The sequence below is a fragment of the Malus sylvestris genome, chromosome 1 (assembly GCF_916048215.2).
Source record: "Malus sylvestris chromosome 1, drMalSylv7.2, whole genome shotgun sequence".
In the NCBI taxonomy this organism is placed as follows: domain Eukaryota; kingdom Viridiplantae; phylum Streptophyta; class Magnoliopsida; order Rosales; family Rosaceae; genus Malus; species Malus sylvestris.
In genome coordinates this window covers 10955457-10979779 of record NC_062260.1, presented here as the reverse complement: position 1 = coordinate 10979779, position 24323 = coordinate 10955457, and the positions used below count along the sequence as shown (strand labels likewise).

The window sequence follows — 24323 nt, the reverse complement described above, 5'->3', positions numbered from 1 at the left end:
TCTAACTAACCACACTAAAAAAAATAAAAAATCATTTTGTTTAATTTATGGTTGTATCCAACATCTTGGTTAGACTGCCTATATACCCTAAACAAAGGGATCAAGTCATTCGTAGTTCACTTTACGCTTCTAGAACAACAAACTAAAATTTCATTCCGATCCAACGGTCGGATCTCCGCCAAACACGAAATCAAGTGGCGGTTGATGTTTTATTTTACGAACTTACAAATCCAATTCGAGAAGATCCGTACGCGGATTCCCGATCCGTAAGTTCCTAAAGTCCTCAAATATTATGTATTTTCCCGATCCGTAAGTTCCTAAAGTCCTCAAATATTATGTATTATAATGTATCAAAGTTTAGTGGATGTCCAATGGTCAGATCGTCGATTCATATATTGACCAACCACGTATCGTAGTGAATTTAGGTTCAAACGATCAACCTACGTCATACGAATATCAAAACTGAATTCAGGACATCTAATTTAACCTAAAAATAACATTGATGGCCCTTTGGCCATGCGCCCCCGTAGGTGGCTGTTGGCCACCCCAACTTGCCGGAAAATTTAACTATTTTCAAAATTTACCAAATTTTGCAAGAATGTACAACTTAAGGAGAGAAACATTTTTCATACCTGGGCTGAAGTCCAATTCGACCGGGAAATGGCTTGAAATAGCCTCGAAAGGCCCGGTGGACGGTAATTTGAGAACACCGTCATTCCTTCATCGAAGATCTGATGGCTGAGATTCTTGTCGGGTTTTACTCCTACGAGGAAGGGCTATTAACCCCAAGTGGTGCGCCACCATGTTTGTTGCCGAAATAGTAGGTAACGGTTCTAGGGTTTCAGCGAACCCGCGAGGTTCCTCGAGCTTTCTTCGTTATTCCTAGTAACCCATAGGTGGAATTAAAGGGAGGGTTCAACTGGGTTAGAAGAGAGGAGGATTTTGACACCGACCTCGTCGTCAACGATGGCCGGAATAGGGAGTTAAGGCTGGGTCGGGTCAACGGGTCGAAGGGATCTAGGTGTGGCCAGTTCCCCTTTCTCCTATTTTCCCCTCCTTGCTCCCCTTTCTGATTGGGCAAACCTCTCCCTTTATCTCTCCTTTCTCTCATTCCCTCTTCATCTTAGCCACACACATGACACTCCCATTTCTCCAGAAAATCTGGAGCCATTCAATTTAATGGAAAAATCCTTATTTTGCCCTCAAATTCAATCATTGATAACTTCTTCGTTATAACTCCGTTTCACGAACGATTTTCGCCTACGTGTTCGTGAGATCGAGCTTTATCCAAATATGTCAAGAAACATGACATAATATATGAGGATAAAATACGTGCTCGTAAAATTACGTTTAACCCCCATTAGTGCATTTCTGTCATTTCCACTTATCAAAACAAAAAAAAAATCCAAATAATCACATATTTTAAATTTTTAAGGGTATTACACTCAGCGGGTCCCACTCCATAAATTGGAGGTTTTCAAGCTTTTGGGTTACAATTATATAAACCAATATATATCATTGATGATCATCACTTTGTAATTCCACAATTCTCTATATCCATTGTATTCAAAATAGATATTTGTCATCGAGTACCCATGCCCTTATTGGGATTTTATTGTTTTCTTAAGCTCTTTTATCTCTAATAAGACTTTTGCTTGAACGAAACTTAGGCAGTAGTTGTTGACCAGGATGCGGTTTACTAGGGCATTGGAGAATTGTATTTTGATGAAGAGGGCATCATCATGGGGCAAGTTGACATCTTCCAGGTCTTGGTTTGAGAACATTAAGATATTGGAATCGATGGCTAGTGGCTTGTTAATGGAAGCCACCATTTTTTGCTTCTTGCAAGCATCCTTTCTTTCTCTCCAGGTATTTCCAAGTATTCTTGCTCGTTGTATATGCAGTTTGTTTGTACCATACTTGGGTCTTCGTATTTAGACCTCGTATAAATACTCGGGGGACCTAAGTGTAATTATGGGGGCAAATATGTAATAAATGAGGAGCCCTTATTCTATAAAAGGACCCATCACTCTCCTCATTAGGAGAGGCCAAGTTTTTGGCCATGGGAAGAGAGTACACAGAAAATAGGCTAAAGAGCACACTGCCTCTAACCTTCTTGTATATTCACCATTCAGAGTGAAACAATATCAACATCAGTGTGGATGTAGCCTAAACATTGGAGTGAACCACGATACATCTTGTGTTCTTTACTTTCTTGCAGATTCACGGTCGGATTTACGTTGTTCCAAGACCCCTCCGGTTTTGTGCATCAACATTTGGCACCGTCTGTGGGAAATGACACGAAAAGGTATGTCAGTTCCCTTTCATTTTTTCATCTCACCACCGTGAATCTGTACAACCTAAAAACCTCACTCTTTGGACTTTTCCAAAAAACCTTCGCAAACTCCCTCTTTACTGATAATCTCTCTCTCTCTCTTTTCGGAATTCCTGACCTGAGCCACACTTCTCTATATCTCTCTTTCTCTCTAAAATGGCGCATATTTTATCCTACGCTTCCATTTCCTCAGGGCCTCACTGCCCAACATCAACACCACCTCAGTTTCCCACCAAACCCTCTTCATAACATCTACAGCAGAGCAGAAAACTGAACAACTAACTCCTCAACCGACAAAGAATCTCAACATCAAAACGCACTGCATAAGGTGGCCTGGTACAGTTATGAGTTTCTTAGAATTGCCACATTGTTTTTCCGGCCACCGTCTACTTTCGAACCTCTTCCTGGTCCCGCTCTTGAACTTGGAAGAGACGGGTCGGGAATGGTTGATCATGCGATGGTAGTTAAATCCATCAAAGAAGACTTTGAAAGATCATACTTTGTCACAAGGAGCCTTAGGCTTGATGCATATGAGGAGGATTATGAGTTTGCCGATCCAGCAACTTCATTCAGAGGCCTGTAGCGTTTCAAGAGGAAATGCACTAATTTTGGATCACTTTTAGTCAAGTCAAATATGAAACTTATGAGTGGGAAGATTTTGAGGATGTGAAGGTGAATGAGAAGAAGGATATGAAGCTGTTGTTTGGCTTGTCTGACTTGCTATGAAGAAGGCCAAGGTGCTGAAGGTCCGCATCGAGGCGCTAGACCGATCCAACATCGCGAACTGGAGTCTGTCGAACTACAGGCCGGGGTCGTCGTCAGACCGGACGCGGATCTCCGTCGTCAACAACCCCACTGGAAACTAGAAGAGTGGCTGATGGGTTGTCGGTATGGAAGATATGGAAACTAGAAGCTGTGAGATTGGAGTAGATGAGAGCATGGAAGGACTAACTCCTCTGGCCCCAGCAGGAGATGTACTAGTGCTTCCATAAAGCCAATTATTTGAGATGTTTGAGTTTGGAAGGCCCCATACCACCTCTAACACCTTGTTAGGGTGGACGAGAATTAACACCAGTGCTTTGAAGGACTTCATACCCTACAATGGGGTCTTGAACTTGGAGGGCGTTCACAGGCCACTACTAGCGTGCAGATGAGGGGAGTGCATGTTCCTACTTTGCTGAAAAAGCCTTCACTAAAAGCAACGAAGGAAATCATTTCTATCACACTTATCTATCTTTAATCATTCCAAATACAGGGATCCCACCTCTTGCAAATACCACGACCACCAGTGGAAAACAGGAAGAAGATAAGTTTTTTCTTACAATATTTCTATTATTCTCCTTTGTGCTGTCTGCCATGCCTAAAAGAAACCACATCCTCACATCATTACTGAGGGACATTGTTTGCTTTACAATTAGCATATTCTTTTACAGTGTGCATACGCTTTACAACGTTTGTTTGTCTGCAATCTTCCTTACAATTATTTTATTAATTAATATTTTATTATTGTATCTTTAATCATTCCTGACTTCATTATTTAAAGTGGTAAGGTAAAAAACTTTATTATACAATATTTTGGCCTAGAATATTGTGACTGCCATTAAACTATGTCATTTATACAACATATGATTTATCAAACAACTGAATAAATCATTTATTCATGATTATATATATATATACACACACACATTTAGGTAATACCTAATATATTGTTGATTTATGCAACATGTCATTTATAAAACAACTGAATAAATCATTTATTCATGATTATATATATACACACACATTTAGGCAATACCTAATATATTGTTGATTTATGCAACATGTCATTTATCACACAACAGAATTATTCACAGAAGGCACACAGTACAATATTTTTGCCTTGACAAACTTTGTCAGTTTGATTTATTCATTATACAATCATACTTATACTGTCATTTATTGTCAGGAATTATTGAGCAACTAGATCCACTGATCAACATTGTTGCTGATTAAAGAAGTCTACCAACTTATAGACTGATGAGCCACGTGCTCATGGTGATCTTTTGTCTGACCGGACACCTATTTGCTTATCACCAACCAGGTGATCAAAAATACGTCAAGTACTCCAAAATTATTCGGTAGCCTACCGCTATTATCACCAACCAAGTGATCAAAAGTATGTCCAGTACTCCAAAATTATTCGGTAGCCTGCCGCTATTATCACCAACTAGGTGATCAAAAGCACGTCCAGTACTCCAAAATTATACATGAGCATCACTCATGTCAATCATACATAAACATTCATGAGCACCACTCATGTCAATCATACATAAACATTCATGACCATCATTCATGTCAACATTCATGAGTATCACTCATATCAACATTCATGAGCATCATTCATGTCAACATCTATGAGCATCACTCATGTCAATCAACATAAACATTCATGAGCATCACTTATGTCAATCAGCTTCGAAAGCTTCATTTACAAAAGCTTCAGCTTTAAAGCTTCACTTGCAAAGCTTCACTTACAAAGCTTCAGTGCAGGGTATACAAAGATCGCCTCCGAACAACCGCCACTTCGACCCATACATGGATTGAATTTGAAGTCTCTAGCCAATAGCCTCTATTGACTGAAGACTTGGGTGACTACATTATGTACCATATATTGGGCTTCCGCAACTGGGCGGCATGAAAAATGCTTGGGGGACTTAGCCCATTATTTATGTACTGAGGAGCGAACCCTTATTCTATAAAAATGACTCTCTCACTTTCATTAGAGAGCACCCATTATTTATGTATTGAGGAGCGAAACCATATTTTATAAAAGGGACTCCCTCACCTTCATTAGAGAGAGACTCTTAGCCCATCACTCATGTATTGAGGAGCGAACTCTTATTCTATAAAAGGGACTCCCTCACCATCATTAGAGAGCATCGCCGCAAGTTGAGCAACCACCTCGCCACGAGCATCACTCCTAACCCATCACTTATGTATTGAGGAGCAAGCCCTTATTTTATAAAAGGGACCCCCTCACCATCATTAGAAAGCATTGTCGCCTGCTGAGCAACCGCCTCGCCGCAAACATCAACTTTAGTCCATCATTTATGTATTGAGGAGTGAGCCTTTATTCTATAAAAGGGACTCCATCACCTTCAACGCCACAAGCCGAGCCAACCAAGGCAACATAAGCCATAAGCCGAGCAGCATCGCAACATGTGCTACTTCTAGTTGAGCATCATTTCACATTGAGCACCGCCTCATATCGAGTATCAGTTCTAGACGACATCTAGTTACTTCGGCCCACACATGGACTAAATTTCAAGTCTCCAGCCAAAAGACTCTCTTGACTGAAGACTTGGGAGACTACTGTTTGTACCATACTTGGGCCCTCCGTATTTAAACCTTGTATAAATACTTGGGGGACTCAAGTGTAATTATGTAATAAATGAAGGGGCAAATATGTAATAAGTGAGGAGCCCTTATTCTATAAAAGGACTCATCACTCTCCTCATTAGAAGAGGCCAAGTTTTAGGCCATGGGAAGAGAGCACACATAAAATAGGCTAGAGAGCACACTGCCTCTAGCCTTCTTGTATATTCACCATTCAGAGTGAATATCAACATCAGTATGAACGTAGCCCAAACATTGGGGTAAACCATGATACATCTTGTGTTCTTTACTTTCTTGCAAATTCACGGTTGGATTTACATTGTTCCAAGACCCCTCCGGTTTTGTGCATCAACACAGTTAACTCCAAAAAACGTTTTCTCCCTTGGGCACTAGACAAGGTGGAGACCCAGAAGCCTTCTAGGTTTCCTGCAATGTTCTTCTAAGGTAAGAGGTTGAGGTGATTCTTCAGAGGTCAAATCGATTACTTTTGTCCTTCGGGTAACCAATTCTTTGAAATGGGAAATAGTTTCCTTTAAGTCTTCAACGCGCACTTTCATGTTGGCAAGTCAAGTGGGTTCTATAACCAGCGGGCTTTGCCGAACACTTTCCAGAGACAGACAGATTTCCATGACGTTCTCCTACATCTCATTTATAGCGGTGATCCCATCATACTATTGTTGGGCATTGCAATGGAAGACAACAAAGTCGTTATTGTTAATTGAACTCTCATACATGTCAGTGGGTAAACTGATTTGGCCGACAGGAATAAGAGTTCACTCTCAATGAAAGCACTAATTGTTGGAACTAAAATTCATGCACTATCGTGAGTGATTGGTATGTACAAACTCGAGCAACTTGCAAAACAGTAAACATCTGTGAGCAAGTCTAAGACCTAGAAAGGTGTGTTGGCTAAAGGCTCCAATAGTAAAGTTAGTGAATGAGTTTAGACTCAAGCAATAAGCAAGAAAATTCAAGTGTCTAGACTGCGTTACCAGAGATGAACCCTAGATGGGTGTATTTATACCTTGGAAGAGAAACCTTTTTAGGATAGAATCCTCATTCTAAGCTAGGAGAATCCTAGAGGATGTTTAGGAGTAGATACTGCACCTTCTTAAGAGTTGTGATTATTTGTAGTGCACACCAATATCCCTAGATTGTACGAACTTCAAAACTTAAAGGATCTGATTGTGTACATATTTGGATCAAATCGAGTGTCTTGCAGAACAAGTATGGTCATCCAACAATGTTGTAAAGACTCCATCTATCACCCTGGAATAGGGTGATGGTGGCATCGCTACTCCATTTGATACAGCTTTGCGTGGAGCTAGTAAATCCACGACTAGACTTCTAAGGTAACTGTATTTGGATAAGCCTTACTTTAACCCTGGAAAATAATGGTCCCACACCAAGCATAATCACTCTTAGATTATGTATGGTCTCCTATCACGGATATACCAAGCATAACCATATGCATAATCTAATCGTGTAGGCAGTGATCACCCATTGAGAATATACCAAGCATGATCACCCCTAAATATGTATGGTCCCCATCGCAAATATACCAAGTAGGACCATCTACCATTGTTTCATGGTGCAGTCGCATCATCACACATCATACCTTCTACAACAACACCTATGATTTACAACTTGAGCACATATACTATCAATTTCACATAACAACTAAATATGTTATCATACAGACATACAAGTTCTACATAATACTTCTAATAGGGTTCCAGGCTCATATATTCATACAAGCAATCATACATATCATCTAGAAGTTCAATAAACACGTATACTACAGCAAGGTGCCACTTGCACATAAACCAAGGTGTAAATCCCCATGATCGCCCGCTGACTGGAGTAAGTCCGCTAAACTTTATTGGGTCTCTAGTAATACCAGTTTCAGTATTTAGGAACAGCTCGGAATATGTTGACCAAAAGTCAACCCTTGGTCAATGTGGTCAACAGTACGATCAACAACCTTAATAATCCAATCTAGAAGATTTTTATGTTGAATTTCCAATGTATAAGTTTCTAAGGTTATCAAATATTATGTGTAACAACATATTATAATTTCATGACGATCCAACGGTCGGTCGTATGATCAACAACCTTAGTAATCCAATCCAGAAAACTCATGCATTTGATTTCCGATCCATAAGTTCCTAACGTCCTTAAAACATATGAACAACAACGCTCTACAAATTGACAGCGCCAATCATACAAATGAGTAACGGTCCAATTTGATCACTACACCAAACAATGGAATCTTAGAGACCAAACTAGACACAGGTTCACAAGGTCACTTGAAGGTCTCTAGTGCTTAGATAACACATTAGAGCAGGTCAGACACATCGTCATTTGCAGTGGTAGCCGTGGCAGAGAGTTTGAGAAACCCAGATTTTCAATGTTCGTAACCGATTGGATCTCCTACCAACTACCATTATAATAAAAAAATAAAAAAAACCACCATGCTCATAAAATGAAGAATTGGTTCAATTGATTTTCTTGTAGAAACATTTAAATAAACAAGTTTGAATGTGTTAAAATCTTGAACACATGTGCTTTACAAATCATGTAATTCAATAACTTTGTCAATCTTTGTTTTATCCTTTGTAAATGCACTCTCCACCCTTTTCTTTTAGAGGGGGGTTTGATTCGTTTTGTTTTTTTGCCAAAATCGAAAATCGAATGGAAGTCACCGTTCGGTTCGGTTTTTCACTTGGTTTTATATCAGTTTAGTTTCCTCAGTTCGATTTCGGTTCGCTTCAGTTTTTTTTTTTTATAATTCAAAGTTAACATTCCAACTAGAATCATAATAAAATAAACATTTCAAGTTCAAGTCTTCCACACTTAAAATAAACATTCCAAGTTAAAGTCTTCTAAAGTCCAAACTTAAACTATACATCAAAGTTCAAGTCTTCTAGCTTAAAACAAAAAACCAAAGTTCAAGTCTTCCACACTTAATATAAAAAATCCAAAGTCATAGCTTCAAATAAATATTCTGAATTAAAATAAACATTTCAACTAGAAAATTTCAAATAAACATTAAAGTTCAATGTCTTTCACACTTCTTCAAGTCCTCAAGCTCAACACCTAACCATTTCAAGCTTGAATGAGAGTCTGCTTGCTAATGCTTAAGCGGCCTAGGGGCAACATAGCACCTTTTTTTCTTCTTCTTTTTTTTTTCAATTTCCACTTGTCATTTCTTGATAACTCATATATTTCATACATTTATATCATCCATACCTAGTCCCTTTGTGATATTTTTGAGTTCAACTTGTTGCATTTTACCCTCTTTTGTGTTAGTGTGCAACTAATCGTATTTTGGAGCTCAGTTGAGGATAGATAAGGCAAAATGGTGCTAAAAGTGGAGAATTGAATAAGGATGCTGATGTAGACAAAGAATTAAAAGTGGAAACTGAATATGGCTATTTATAGACCAATAATAGCAAAAAAAACGTGGGAATTAAATGCCCAATTACTGGGATGTATTGGCAATCTATAACAGCTCTTTAACATTATAAAACCTAGCCTTTCAGCCATTTTCACATACATCTTTTATTCTGAGCGAATTTCACAACTCCAGTCACTATATTTCTCTCTTTTCATCCACACTCAAAACTCCACCCTTTCTATACACTCCAACATCACCGAAGACTTATCTCGACAGGCTGTTCTTGGAGAAGTTCAACATCAGAATTGCTTCAAGGGTTTCCTCTCTTTTTGATTTATTTTCACTCATGTTGTGTATTTTCAATTTCATCTCTGTGAACATGATGTGTAACTAAATTCATAGCCAAGGATTTCGATGCAGCCTTGCACAATTGATCCATGTTTTTATGTTAATATATTTAATTCATCAATCTGTCTCTTGTTTCATTCATTGAATCTTTTGTTAAATTTGTTTGTTAATTTTAATGATTGATCACTATTAGGATTTCTTACAGATCATTTGATTAAGATTATAGAAAACATCATGATTAATCTTGGTAGACATGTCAATGAATGAAGAGAATGCTATGGAAACATCTTACCATGTATTTTCTTTGGTTCTTTAATGTTTTCTTGTATGCTAAAGACTCTTAATTTGGAACTGAAGTTGAACATCCCAATTAGGTTGTAGATTAGGAGAATTTGATCAAGACCACACATTATATAGCTGATCATATATATGTAAAACGAACTCTGGAAACAGGTTGGTAATTGAATACGATTTAACTTTATAAATATGGAGCTGGTTTTGTAATGTGAACTCGAAATCCCTGGACCCATCCTCATCGTTTCTCAATCAACATATCATTCATTGTTACCTTTTTCTTCCATTTTTAGTATTCTCATTAACAGCACAAAACCTACATTCAATTTGTTATTTTCATTGTTTAGTCAGGGTTCTTTCAAGGCTAGTAATTTATAGAGGTCTAATCAGTCTCTGTGGTTCGACACCTTTACTTGTGCTATTATACTAACCATATATTGCACTCAGAAGGAACACAACATTTCTACATAAAAAAAAAAAGAACATATAATTAAAACATTATTCTAAAATAATCTAACAAAATCAAATAATTCATACAATAAATAAGATTATATCTCAACTTCTTTACCAAACTCTATCTTCTCAATAGTTGACTCATGATGTAATGCAACATGGATAGACTTAAGCCAATTTTGGGTACATGTCAAAGCCTCCACCATTTTTGGACTCAAAGAACTACGATATAGATCAATTATCCATCCACTTGTACTAAAGGAGGATCCGAAACAATGGTTGATACATGAATAGCTAGAAATCTCTCTTGCAACATGTGCCTAAATATGATATTTAGAAACCCATTCACCCTCCACCAATTCAATATATCAAATTGACTGAATTAGATTAATGATCCCCTTGGTGATAGGGTATTCGGAAGACAACCCTTGTGGTAAAAAAAATAGTATTTATACCCTTGTGGTGAAGATTACTAGCAAATTTAACTCAAAAGAGAGATTTATGTTAAATCTCAATTCAATGTAGGGATAAAAATGTCCAACCGCACTCGTTAGCCTTTTTCTTTCTTTCAATCTCTATGCCTTCATCTCTCTTCCTCTCTCTCTCTCTCTCTCTCTCTCTCTCTCTCTCTCCACCATCTTCTCCTAAACATTTGCCTAATTTCTTAGTGAAAAAATGAAAAAAAAAAAGACATTGGAGGGTGACACCTAACAAAAGACTTCCCTACACCATCTTCTCCCCACATGACATATGAAGACGAGGCCTTCCCTGTTCCTCTACCACCAAACACAATCCCCTCCCATCACTTTTCTCTATCATACACCTCCTCTCTTAACCTATGCCTCACCCTTTATCTTGTGCACCTTTTTCCCCTTATACCTTCCCCTCCTAATTTCCATTAAATCATATGCTTCTCCACCTAACCTATTTCCCCAAATTCAGAGTTTTTGAGAGTTGTAGAATTCTTCAGGTATTGATGAATCTTCTCTCTCTCCCTCTCTCTCTCTCTCTCTCTCTCTCTCTCTCTCTCTCTCTCTTTGCTGGAAGCCACTTAGGCGCGACAACAGTGAGGGACTTGATAGAGGCTTTGTCGAAATTATCGGCACTACAAATATTGAAGGCGGAGGAGGAGGACGAGATGGCTAAGATAACTTGCTTTGTTTTTGAGATAACCCTTTTTTTTTCTTTTTTAAAGGTTGATATGGGTTCAAACTGAATTGTATAATTTGCATTTGTATGTAGTTGATGGCGAATGTGTATGGGATGCATTTGTATTAGACTGAATAAATGTGAGCCTAGAATAAATGCGTGAGCCTACAGAGAACGCTAAGAGGAGATATATTTACACACATAGAGAGGAAGAGAAGGAAAGGGTAAAGAGTGTGGTTGGACATCTTTATCCCTACATTTAATTGGAGATTTAACATAAATCTTTCTTTTGTGTTAAATTTGCTAATAATCTTTACCACAAGGGTTGTCTTCTGAATACCTTATCACCACGGGGACTATTAGTCTGAATTAGCCTATCAAAATTTGCCTTTGCTTTCCCTTCTTTAGGATTGGAAAGATATATATCCACATCATTGTGTATAACTAGGTTCTCTTCGCTTTCCTCATTTCACCTTTTTCTTTCAACTTTCTTTCGATTATGGTCATAGTTATGAAGAATCTCCTCGTCGTTGAGAACTACCACCACTACTACTCATACTTTGTTGTGTAGAGGAAGACATCTTCATGAATCTTGTAAAGATCAATCAACAAATATTTCACCGCATTTGTGGTACTTTCAACTTTTGGTTGTCCTTACCAAATATTATCTCAAATAAACAACAACCATATCGAATATGACGAGGATCGAGCACAAGTGCAACAAAAACATATTGCATCCTCAATTGAACACAATATTTGTCATATTTTTCTTGCATCACCACGGAGATCATAGAAAAAAATTCATTCCAGGCCAAAAAAAAAAGAAGACAAATTCATTATTTTTTCTTTCATGCAAGAGACTTTTGATCCAAAACAAATCACCAAAAATATTATGAATGTTGGAGTATTGGAACAACATACTTTTAAAGTGACTTCATAAAAGGTCTTAAAAAGGTTGCAATTATCTTGCCTCACTCCAATCATCCGTTGAATGTGGCCACTCCTTTATTGCTTTTAATAAATTACGGAAGGTAATTACCATCATCTACTTTTAATCTACCAAAAGTTATTTTAAACTTCAAAGTTGCTTTCAACATTAAAATTGTAGAATTCCATCAGGTAGGGACATACAAAATCACAAGACATTTGCTATCTATTATTAATTTCTCAACACACCTTTTAGAGCTTTCCAACCTTTGAGAGGTAGATCTTGCATATCTAATCACATTACGAATACTTTGTATAGTGTATTCAACAATTTTAACCCATCATTCGCAACCAAATGAAGGATATGAGTAACACACTTCATATTCAAATAATTTTCATCATACAAAAGTGCATTAGGAAGGCCCCACCCACTTATTAGGTGCACTAAGTCCCTTAATTCAGAATTATTTGTGGAAACATTATCAACCGTAATAGGTAATATCTCCTCTATACCCTAGTCTTCCAAATATTCCTCCAAAAATTGAGCAATGAATTCTCCTTTATGATTTGGAATTACACAAAAGTTCAAAAAAAATTTATATAAAATCCAATCATCATCAATAAAATGCCTGCTGTGAGAACCATGTAATTTACTTGTTGAAAGAAGTCCATGTATCTGTTGTTAGACACACCATAAATGTCTTCAATTGTCTTTTTAATTTATTCTTTCTGGAATAAAACAAGTTAAATATATCCTTAGCAATTGTCTTACGACTAGGTACTCTCCATATAGGACATGGTTGCATGCAAAAAAGCTAAACCTTCGTCGTTGACAAAAGAAAAAGGTAACTCATCTAAAATTATTTTCTCAACGCAAGCTTTAGTAACTTTCTATTGAGAAAAACCTATAGCTTCCAACTTATCTTTCTTGGCTGAAAAAGTGAAGATCTTTTGCATATTTGCGGCAAAATTTCCAACTTAGGAGGGTAGCTTCTAGATCTTGTTAAATGATTTTTTAAGGTGGTTGAACCATTTTTACCTAGCTCGGCCATAATTGCGTGGTTGTAATAATTGCACACCCCTTTAACTCTACCACTCTCAATTTTCCTTTCAAAGGGCTCCCAAACCTTAGACTTTTCATGAGTTTCTAATGAAAGCAAGAGAGTTTCTTCTTTATTAACTTGGTCACTTGAGTCACTTTCTTTTGGAGTCGCATCGGAGGGGTTTCCGGATTCACCAATACGGGCAAGAGCTTGTCGAGATGCCACCATGGAAAGTTGAGATGGAGTCAATTCACTAACCATGCCCATCTAAAATAAGAGAATCATTACAATTAGTTATTAAACAATTAAGCCTACGTGGCGCACATGCCAAGTAACTATATTAGCTAATTACGTCATTCTTGTGAATGCGAGCGTGCCAACTAACAACCGAGCTCGATCGAGTGAGTACAACAGATGTGGTGGTGGTGTTGAATGCACTGATGACTTCTGCAGTTGAACAACTACGTCCGAGGAACGCGTCTTGGCCTTGGGTTCTAGGAGACAAGGTTGCCTAATTCACTGTGAAGTTCAAAATCTTCTACACCACGTTTTGCTACCTTGACTATATTCGTAAGAATATAGATGCATCAAATCGGTATCAGGCTGCAAGGCAAAGATACTCAAAGGAGATGCCGCTTTTATAGTAAACGTGATTCAACTATCTAAATGCTAAACTGCTAAATATATATGAGAGTAACCAATCATATAATACTTCACTTCGTTGGGAAGTTGGTGAAGTGACCTCTTTGGGCGAGAAAATTAAGAATTCTTTGCTTGCCTAGAGTTGGATAGATAACCAACAGACAAAAAGCAATGCTATTTTACTTATCCAAACTGAAGTGTTGCTGAATCTATTGGTTATACAACTCTAGTGTTGTTTACATATTCAAACTGAGGATGTCATCGGTTGCCAACACAGTGATGTTTACTTATTCAAATTGAAGATGTGTTGACGAGAGGGTTATGATAGTATTTTTCTTAGGGTTGTGAGAAGGGCTTCGTGTAGAGCATTTTGAGCTATTTATTGAGTTGAAGGTATTTTCTACGTTGCAGAACCTCTTATATTAGAAGGGAATGATATTGTGATGAAACAGGCTTGCTAAGGTAGAGTCTTAATAGGACTTTGTTTTCTCCATTTACTTGAATATTCTCCCATTCCCTTTCTTAGCCGAAACCCAAATTGTATCCTTATAATGATTTGCATTTAAATAGAGCTCATTTTGATCCTTAGCAATTTCGGTTCACTAATCTAAACTTAATCCTTTCACAGTTCACCTCCATAGGGACTCGGTTGAATTAGTCTCTTTAGGCTGAAAATCCACTGGCCTGAGGAATTACTATTGGGTTGAGGATCATGGCTTTTCAACTCAAGTTAACTCATTCTCGACTGAAGCTGTTATTTCAAACCCAAACAGATACCAAATACTCTGACTGTTTTTATTTTTTTTGCTAAAAATACTTTTACAATTATAATTTATCAAACACTTAACTGTTTTAATTCATAGATGTTTCTTCTCACATCACAATAAAACCAGTTTTGAAAAAAAACCCATTAATAGGTCAATGGTATTTTTATTAATGAAACAAAATTGAAAACGTTGGGGGTTGGAAGTTGGGAATTACAAAAAACAGAGCAAAGAAGAATTTCAGACGTCAGCGTTTCCAAATTGGTTGAGGCGTTGAGCTACTCACCTACATGCCTTTTACTCCTCATTTATTATTCTTCTTCCCCATCTCTCTCTCTCGCTCTCTATAATTGCTGTCTAGGCTCGTAGATCTGCCTTTAGACATCGGTCATCAATGGCGGTACCATTATCCGCTCTCAGGCGCCTATACCTTTCCCTCTACAACTGGACAGTCTTCCTAGGATGGTACCCAGTCCCCACTCTCTCTCTCTCTCTCTCTCTCTCTCTCTCTCTCTCTCTCTCTCTCTCTTCAACTGGATTCGATTTGTGTTTCAGGTTTCAGGTACTGTATCTTGCTCTCAAGACTCTCAATGAATCCGGCCACCAACATGTCTACAGTGCCGTCGAACGCCCTCTGCTTCTCGCCCAATCCGCTGCCGTTTTGGAGGTTCTACTTCTACTACTCCCTCCATTTGCTTACTATTTATTTTTTGAATATTGGAGAATGTATTTTCACGTTTAATTTTTCTCGGGTTATTCTTTGAATTGCTGGGATGGAGAAACAGATTCTTCATGGGCTAGTGGGTGAGTACCTTATTTTCCTTTGTTTATATGTTAAAATTCAGCTGATTAAATTATATTTTGTGGGTTTTGTTAATTGTTAGTTCTTATATGGGATTGCATTTGATGCAGGTTTGGTGAGATCTCCAATAACAGCAACACTGCCGCAAATAGGTTCGAGATTGTATCTGACATGGGGAATCCTGTGGAGTTTTCCTGAGGTTCGAATGCAAATACAAAGTTTGGGGTTTAAATTTTTAGTAGCATTTTATTATACATGAAAGTTCATTTCTTTTGGATATTTAAGTAACAAGATGAAGCTTATTGCTGCAGACTCGGAGTCATATGCTTGTTAGCTCTTTGGTCATCAGCTGGTCTATCACCGAGGCAAGTGTTATCTGATCTTCATTTCTTGCGCTTTTTGCTCTCTTCTGTGTTTGCATCTGTGTAAAAGTGTTATTATTGCAAGTATATGCACTTTTGTTTTCAAATTTTTGGTGCCTTAAGCAATCTGGGTCATTAAGTATTGTTCTAAACCATTGATCTCGCAATCTGATTTTGTCTGATAAAATGGCATGACCAAGTTTGTATTGATTTGTTTTATCTTAGAGCGCGATGTCTCTTATCAGATTGTGGATAAAAGGAATTTTTATTGTGGAATTGTAAGACTTGGCATTTTGGTTTAGATTGTCTATGAAAGGACCTTTTAATACCTAGGCTTTTAGCTTGATGAAATGATTTTAGTAATTCCTAGTTTGTTGCTTTAAGAACGAAAGAATTTTTTGTCTAAAGTTTGTCTTGAACTTTTGCTTCAAAAGCATGTAATAAGAGCAACTCAGTATGTATGTTTTCTGCTCCCAAATTACCTTAGAAACCTCATATGCTAAGGCTCGAAAAATTTCCGGACGGAAATTTCTAATTTCTAATTTTTAATTTCTAATTTAAAATTTGTATGTCATAGCTGGCGTTTATAACAAGTTGGGTTTATACAGAATATTTGAAAATTCTCAGACAATTGCTTCTTTGTTTAACTTTCCAAAACACTTTCCAAATTCCTAACTTAAGGTAATACATACTGAAACCAGGCGTTGATTGCATTAATACATGCTGCTGTCTTAGGGTTTAAAGTGCGATGTATATTAGACTAATTTCACTTGTGAAGCCAGTTAAATTCATGCTGCCGTCTGATGTTCATTGGATTAATACTTGCATCCTGATGCTGATTGCAATCATATTGACTTTTTCTTCAGTTGTAGTAGGAGTAAACAAATTCAGATTCATTTGTTTGTAATTGCAGATTATTCGATACTCTTTCTTTGGTATGAAGGAGGCACTTGGTTTTGCACCTACATGGCTCTTGTGGCTCAGGTAGTTCATCAGTTTTGTGATCATTGGATGTGACGGGAAGTAGTTTTAGTCCTGCGATTCATTCATTCATCGTTATTTTGTATTCAATGCCATGCAGGTATAGCACCTTCATCTTGTTGTATCCAACTGGCATCACAAGTGAAGTTGGTCTAATATATATTGCCCTGCCACACATTAAGGTATCAAATTATATGATTCATAAAAGCAAAAACTTTCTTTGCCTTTTTTGTTGTGGAGGGTGTTGCAAAAGGAGTGGTTTTCTGGGTTTTGCAAGTAGGTGTGTTAGTCGTTTATTACTCATCTAATACATGGAACTTTGCACATCATCTTCTACTTGTCCACAGCAGCTACAAAAAGAGTGTATAGCGTAGTCTTTGAAAGTGTTTATTTATGTTCACCAAATATGTTCTTTATTTGCAGAACTCTGAGAAGTATTGTATAAGGATGCCAAACAAGTGGAACTTCTCTTTCGATTACTTGTATGCTGCAATTGTTGCACTAGGAATCTATGTCCCAGGTACGCATCTCTTTCACTGGCATATTTTAACCACACTTAAAACGATTTGGCCGGTTTTTGTTTATTTTCTGGTGGATTTATCTGTTGCAGGGAGTCCTCACATGTACGGGTATATGCTTGGACAGAGGAAGAAAGCTCTTGCAAAAGCCAAAGGGGAGTAGACGGCAACAAAGTTTCAATGTATTTCTCATGATGATTAATCATACGGTTTTGTGTGTAAGATGGAATTTTATTCTTAAAAAGGTTTTCAGCCAGAATCATTTTTGTTTTGATGAATTTCTTACTTGTTTAGCTAAGATTCAGGTCACCATAAAGTTAAAAACAGGAATGTGTGGATGTATTTACAGAGATTTGCTGCTACGCGGTTAAAAGCAGGAAACTTGTTCCTCAAGGAAAGTGAAAAAAGAAAAAGAACTTTCAAAAGAAAAGAAAAATGGGGAGGAAGGTGAATAAAATAGGAAAGGTAAAAGTAATTTCCAAGTTGGTAAAAAACAGGAAACTATTTTCGAAGTTGGATTACGAATAATATCAATCTCTCTCTGCATCTGTTCATTCAACAAATCTCTGTAAGAAAAAACAGTCCGGCTTGTGAATTGCAATAGAGAACGTTCGTGGCAAACGTATTCTGGAGGCATTGGACGAAATCCGAAGGGATGCGATGGAATTGGCAATGTCGGAGCCCGGTGGAAAAGTTTCAAGTTTCTATGGTAATATGGCAACCAAGTGTTAGGATCATATGACTTGGGCCTTTAGCTAGCTCTCTTCCAGCCCGTCCCTTAACCAAGTTCACTTAAAGCCTAGCCTGTTGTTGCTAGGGTTCCCTTGCGGATTGTATATAAATAGATCATTGTAACCTGAAAAAAGGGAATGAATGAAATCTGCCTATTTTCCTTTCGAATTCTCTTATTATTTCCTTTTCTTTCTGCACAATTGCTCTGATTTCTAGCTTTCTGTGTCTGAGACCGATTGGGCCTACCACCAAGCCTAGATTCTTGTAAAGTTTTCGCGTTCGGGTATCCTTCTGCTTTCAGTGTTGTTGAAGCGATGGTAAAGGAACAGCCAAATCCTACCAGTACTGTTGATGCGTTGGTGGCGGATCAAAAAATAATATGAATTCACAACGCATTAAGGGTCTGAGAAATCAAGGGGCCCCTTTGAGTGGCTTGCCTCGGACCCCTTGAATCTTAGGACCAGTCCTGATTTCATGTTAGCATATCAAATGTGCACATGCTCGACTTACATCATCAATTATCTTTTAAACTTGAATAGACATAAAATTGCAGCAGGAAACAACTAAAATTTCCTTAACCATTATATATGTGAGCCATTTATTGGTGTCAGAAGCAGAAGAACAAAAATTCTATATCCTCCTTTGAGAATGTTCAAATTAATCTACACTGTTCGGAGCGGAATAACTTTTTAAGCAAAGAAGGTGCTGCTAATTAACATGTTTAACGAATACAACATATATAAGAACAGAAACAGATTATGAATAAGCTTGGAGCTTTAAAAAAAAGAAAAAAGATGAGGAAATTAAAGGAACTACTGTGTTTTAGCTGCTCTTGTTCCGAAATTTCATTCTTCAGCAGCGCTAGCAGCACTCAGATCCACACTCAAGTCAAGGGCCTGAAAACATGGTGCAGTAAGATAAATCAACTTGGAGTACTGATGCAAGAGCTCAAATGTAACCTCGACCGATTTGTGTATAAAGCAGCTGCTGATTAAGTCCTACATTTATATTCCTCGTTTAAAGGGCGGGATTACATTGATCCTCAATGTTCAATTATTCGAGTTGGCTAAATGGATTTGAAAATTTACCTTTCCAGTTATCTTGCTGTACATGGCAATCACATCTTGCACGGTAGTCTCAAAGTGCGTCGTTGCGTCATAACTCTGCAATGCATTCCAACTCCAAGAAATGAACAATGACTTCAAAGTATCAATTCAAATACAGACAGGCTAGAAAGTAACATTGAAAACTACTTGGGTTAATCGGCTTTATAATGAACGTATGGCCGGCTTGTGTCGAAAGCAAGTGAAAGTAGGGTTTGCGAGTTAAGCACTATTAGTTGTCATGAGTACAAATTAAGGTATAGATGTATGAGCTTACGAATAATCAAAATGAAGATGTAAGAAATCATTTATTCTCACCGCGGATATGAAACAATTGTCCCCAGCATCCTGGTTAGTAGGTTCGTATCTGTCGTAAGTGTCAAAAAAGATTTCATCTACAGCCCCAAGGAGATCTGTTCCAGGCTTCAGTTCCACTTGGGGGTTATCGGTCTCTGCCTCTGTTAAAACAAAGGCAATGTATTTCCCTTTTGGAGCTACATTATGGGAGTAGGAGCAGCAAAACAAGTACCTGCAACAGAGGCATATCCGGTCAAAGAACTTCATTTGCAAGGTCTTACCGTTCTCATGATAATTTAATTCTAATAGCAATGTGGCTCTAGCAAGCACCATGAGTATGGCATCGTCATACAACTTGTGTTTATTTTATATATGCATTACATGTTACCCGATTCTCAATGATTTTGAGTTCTATGGAGGAATGACACAAAATGAAAACGACCTATGCAAACAAATAACGCATTTAACTTAACCCTTGTTGTGTGGGTTGAAATGCATATGTTTGTACAGATCAAGTGCCCTTCGAAAGGTCCTTGAATAAGGACTTACTATTAGAGAATACTTAATTGAATTTGTGTTATTGGCATTCGAGGTAGCAACTTACATATCAGATTTACGTCCAAGTTGCTTCTGGGGTAGAATAACCTGGACTGAGTGAGAATCCTGGGTGTTTGGGATTGGATGACTCATAATACATATGGCACGGGCAACTTTCCCTACCTTCTTCACCTGTTGCACGAGATGGAGATTTGAACTCAAATCAGTTCAAAAAACTTTTCATGCCAGATGACCCTACTTTTATTAAAATTTTTCTCAACGTTACCTTGTCAGGCAAATATGAAGGATCACATACAACTTTTTTGCATTTTGCAGTTTCTCCTTCGGAAGTCACACCAATGGCCTTCTTGTTTTCAAACTCTACCTGCCATTTTGCAACATCAGTCAAGTATCGATAATACGAACAAAAAGGGTGGGTTTAAATTTCCGATATGCATGAAAAAAATATGACCTTGCATTCTGGCTTGCTGAGCATGTAGGTGCCGCCATAAACAGCACTCAATCGAGCAAAGGCCTGCAAATTTCATAGCACATATAGTCGGAGGAACTAAGTTGCATATCCAAGTGATACTAGAACTAATTGTTGAAAGCATACCTGGGGGAGCTCTCCTAGACCATACAGGGGATAAATATATGGAGATCCTCCTTGAAAGCGTGCTAGCGACTCTGCATATAACTTTCCGAGAGGAGGTAGAGTATATTATAGAACACTGTAAAGTTGAATTGAGAAAAATTTCTAGGGTACTTCTAATTAATGCTTTTGAAAAATCTGCCATTGTCCATATATTGCCATATATTGCCTCGTAGAACATATGCAACTTATTCATAGTCATAAGTATCAATCACCAACATTCTTTAAATAAAAAATTCATGCTTTGTTACCTTCATCCTCTTCACAAAAGCCATAGCAGGCTCGGCTAAGTAATTATCATCTCGGTGGAGAGCCAGTGCATGCCCAATGAAATCAACTGTATTGTCATCTAGCCCGTACTTCCTATGTCAGAAACAAAAAATTCTAATTCCATCGTGTAGAAATTAAACATATAGCACAATTAATGAGGTTTTGGATGTGAGGAAGAAGTACAAAATAAGCTCTCGTGCTGTAACTTTGTTGAGGTCCATTCCTTCATGAGATTTTGGATCATTCTCATCATAGTCTTGCACATATATGAAAAACTTGCGAGCTCGTCGTTTCTCAAATAATCCCATTAGTGGAGATTTAAGTGCTTCCACATCATTAGCTGGTACTTTGTGAACCTGGAAACATAATGCACAATCACAACGAAATTAGGGTGAAGCAAAGTTAGTGGTTCCATATATGTCGTTTAGATGACAGATGAGTAAGCACTAAATGAAATTGGAACTTGTTAGGAATCACACCTTCCCTTTGTTATACACAAAACTACCATCAACAGCCTTGAAATTCAGATATTTAGTAACGTTAGTGTGAATCAGGACGCGAACCAAACCACCATTGGCCATCATGAACTGTCAAAAATACACAGAGGTTGTAAAGAATCAAATTATCAGAACAACACGTTGAACAAATCGAATGACCCAGTACTTTTAAGAGATCACTTGTCAGAAATAGTCAGCTTTTAAGCAGACTTCATGTAATAAAACAGTTCAGACTAATGAAACAAAATGAAATTCCTGAAACAGGTTTCTTCATTGAGAAACATTGAATATGGTAAAAGACGAGATTATTGCTAACCGATGAGCTGCTGAATATCTAGATCACATCATTGACAGGCTTAAAAATTAACATGCAAATTAACACAGAAGATGTTACATCATGATCATCACCTATATATAAAGATTGGGGGCAAGTGAAAGTAAAACTAAGAAAAGGAATCAAAGAACAACCATAAGAAATATATGCATCATTCATTTTACCTTGGGGATCATATCAACATTGTAGTCTTTACTCGAGCCCAAAGTTTCTGGAGGCTTATCTTCTCCCCTGAATCGCTTCCAAAGCTAAAATCCAAAAATAGAAAACAAACCGAAGCCGTAAAAAATTACATGCATTATAACATCTCACCAGAAAGTATGCCAAACTGTGTAGCCAAAAAAATTACCAAAGATTATTAAGATACTTACCTGGTTGAGATTGAGTGAGGTAGACTCTCCTCCATAGTAGTCATTCCTATCCATATGCAGTACCTATTTCAGGTAATTAAATAACATATTAAAAGCCTAAACATTCTTATTGATAAGTGATAGCAACGACAATCTTAAACCCCGATGTTGATCTCTCTTACAAATTGCAATGAATGAAACCTAATCAGATTATCAGAGTGAGAAGAAATCATCCATGGTACATAGAAAAAACTCATCAATAATCACTTTTTAGCTTTATGAAAATGCACCTCAAATGTACAATATTATTAGCACTCCAAAATAGTCATTATGCACTCTTCATCGGTCATTTTTATCATTAGAGAGGAGTGCGGAATCATTATTGTGGAGTCACAATAATGTCTCCCATCCACAAAATTCAAACAGCTAGAGTGTATAAACCTACATTTCGAATTCATATATATATATATATATATATATATATATATATATATATAGACCAAAATCATTTACATGATTAATGAATGGGTGGTTTTTGAGAATATGAATCCAACGTCGGAGAGATAAGAGACCTAGTTTTTCTTGTAATTAATTTGCAAAGAAAGAATAATTTAATTCATAATGAAGCGGAGGTTTAATTACCTTGAGACCATCAACTGAGAGGAGGCCGCTGAGAATGCACTCTTTGAGGCCGGTTCCGAGCACGATGACGTCGTATTCTTCATCCATGGCTTTCAGAGATGAGAGGGAAACCCACTCTGCGTTTTTTTGTGTTTGAGTGAGAGAAATGGGGATTTGGTTAATGGGAAGAAGATATGCGAGGAAGATTAAGTGAGGCTATAATTATGTCAAAGAGAGAAGGAAGAGGTCTCTGACTCTAGCAAAGCCAGGCGTCCCTCGAGTTTCGGTTAAAACCGTTATGTGCCCCCCACGTAGGTTGAACGTGGACCCATGATAAAATAAGAATGTCTTTTTCAAAATATGTTTGTGAATTCCCCTCTCCGGTAATTTGTTTGAAGTTGTAAAATATTTTCCTTCGTGTTTTTTTTTTTTTTTTTTTAAGAAACGATACTAGTTTTATTTATAACGTTAAGAAATCATACAATCCTCAAGGGCCTGCTCAAACCTACAAATAGTTAAATTAAAAGTTAAGGCCAACTTGACCATTCTATGCGCGCTATATTAGTGGATATATGAACATGACAAACTCTTGAAGTATCAAAACCCCGCGCATTAGTTTTAGTATCGTCAATCAGCAAATCAATAGCGGAAGAGCCACCATTCAAGCTTCCAAGAGCTTGGACCACATTCCAAAATAACTTGCTGCCAACTTCGTTGTGAAGCCAAACAAACACCATCTCGTGCTGCTAAGACCTCAAACATCCTGGGAGTTGTCACATGAGATATTTTACGAGCAAAATCTCTAGCATAGCATCCGACTTCGTCGGAAAATCTCACACACCAACACCCCCAGAATTTGTAGCAGCATAGAAAGCACGTCAACATAATCTTGATCCATCACGGTGGGGGAGGAAGTCAGCGAGAAGGAGACTGAAGTTGCCAAGTTTGAGGGTTGGCTGAGCTTTAATAAAATCAGAGAGATGAAGGCCTGTAAGATGACACACGAGTGCAGGGTTCTCCACCTTGCCGTCCCATAGGAGAGAATTAGCTCACCATATAGAGTGAACAAGCATCGCATCAAGAGAAGGCCAAACTGACTTGAGGAGAGAGCAGCAGGACATTGGTTAAGCCAATTACAAAATGAAGAAGGTACAACACCTCTAGTACCAGTTTCGATATTGGAGGAGAAAAATACAGCACGTGCAAATGGACAAGCACTAAACACATGTAGCGCCAACTCCCGAGAGGAATTACACAAGACACAAATATTTTCCAACGCAACCCTTTTTTTTCTCCAGATTAGTACGAGTAGGTAGAATTTCCAAGAAGCCGCCAAACACAAAGTTTAATTCTACCCGGGGCGTTGGCTTTCCAAATACAGTTCCAAAATGAATAATCAGTAGCATGGGAGCTCGAGGAAGATGGCCGTTCATGCAAAGAGCAAGCAATTTTATAAGCATTTTTAACAGAGAAAAGCCCTTTAGAATCATAATGTTGTTGGTATTCAAAGTTTACTAACTCAATACTAATTTGT

General features: G+C 37.6%; 2 protein-coding genes and 1 pseudogene across 2 annotated transcripts; 2 read left to right on the top strand and 1 right to left on the bottom strand.

The window, feature by feature from the left end:
* The first annotated feature begins 2491 nt into the window (after positions 1 to 2491).
* Positions 2492 to 3201, top strand: LOC126609771 (uncharacterized; annotated as a pseudogene).
* An 11820-nt stretch (positions 3202 to 15021) lies between these two features.
* On the top strand, positions 15022 to 17655 carry LOC126625391 (very-long-chain (3R)-3-hydroxyacyl-CoA dehydratase PASTICCINO 2A). Its single transcript, XM_050294501.1, has 9 exons — positions 15022 to 15198; positions 15289 to 15400; positions 15519 to 15537; positions 15646 to 15734; positions 15847 to 15900; positions 16811 to 16881; positions 16979 to 17060; positions 17302 to 17398; positions 17489 to 17655. The coding sequence occupies exons 1-9, from the start codon at positions 15128 to 15130 to the stop codon at positions 17557 to 17559; spliced, it is 666 nt and encodes a 221-aa protein (XP_050150458.1). The 5' UTR covers positions 15022 to 15127; the 3' UTR covers positions 17560 to 17655.
* Positions 17656 to 18733: 1078 nt separating this feature from the next.
* On the bottom strand, positions 18734 to 23020 carry LOC126625383 (guanosine nucleotide diphosphate dissociation inhibitor At5g09550-like). The gene is made up of 13 exons (XM_050294489.1): positions 22811 to 23020; positions 22190 to 22252; positions 21983 to 22066; positions 21467 to 21574; positions 21171 to 21343; positions 20969 to 21080; positions 20682 to 20762; positions 20538 to 20600; positions 20352 to 20450; positions 20133 to 20257; positions 19550 to 19760; positions 19217 to 19291; positions 18734 to 19024 (listed from the first exon to the last, which is right to left on the bottom strand). Exons 1-13 carry the CDS (start codon positions 22895 to 22897, stop codon positions 18974 to 18976), a joined length of 1332 nt encoding a protein of 443 aa, XP_050150446.1. The 5' UTR covers positions 22898 to 23020; the 3' UTR covers positions 18734 to 18973.
* Between the last annotated feature and the right edge of the window lie 1303 nt (positions 23021 to 24323).

What these genes read in the sequence shown, in the direction of transcription:
- LOC126625383 (XM_050294489.1), bottom strand. Translation starts at nt 22,897, where the DNA reads ATGGATGAAGAATACGACGTCATCGTGCTCGGAACCGGCCTCAAAGAG. An exon ending in CCTCACTCAATCTCAACCAG is followed by an intron (nt 22,067 to 22,189) that starts GTAAGTATCTTA and finishes TTTGGATTTTAG; the next exon opens with CTTTGGAAGCGATTCAGGGG. An exon ending in TCAGCAAGCCAGAATGCAAG is followed by an intron (nt 20,451 to 20,537) that starts GTCATATTTTTT and finishes GCAAAATGGCAG; the next exon opens with GTAGAGTTTGAAAACAAGAA.
- LOC126625391 (XM_050294501.1), top strand. Translation starts at nt 15,128, where the DNA reads ATGGCGGTACCATTATCCGCTCTCAGGCGCCTATACCTTTCCCTCTAC. An exon ending in TCCTGTGGAGTTTTCCTGAG is followed by an intron (nt 15,735 to 15,846) that starts GTTCGAATGCAA and finishes TTATTGCTGCAG; the next exon opens with ACTCGGAGTCATATGCTTGT. An exon ending in ACTAGGAATCTATGTCCCAG is followed by an intron (nt 17,399 to 17,488) that starts GTACGCATCTCT and finishes TATCTGTTGCAG; the next exon opens with GGAGTCCTCACATGTACGGG.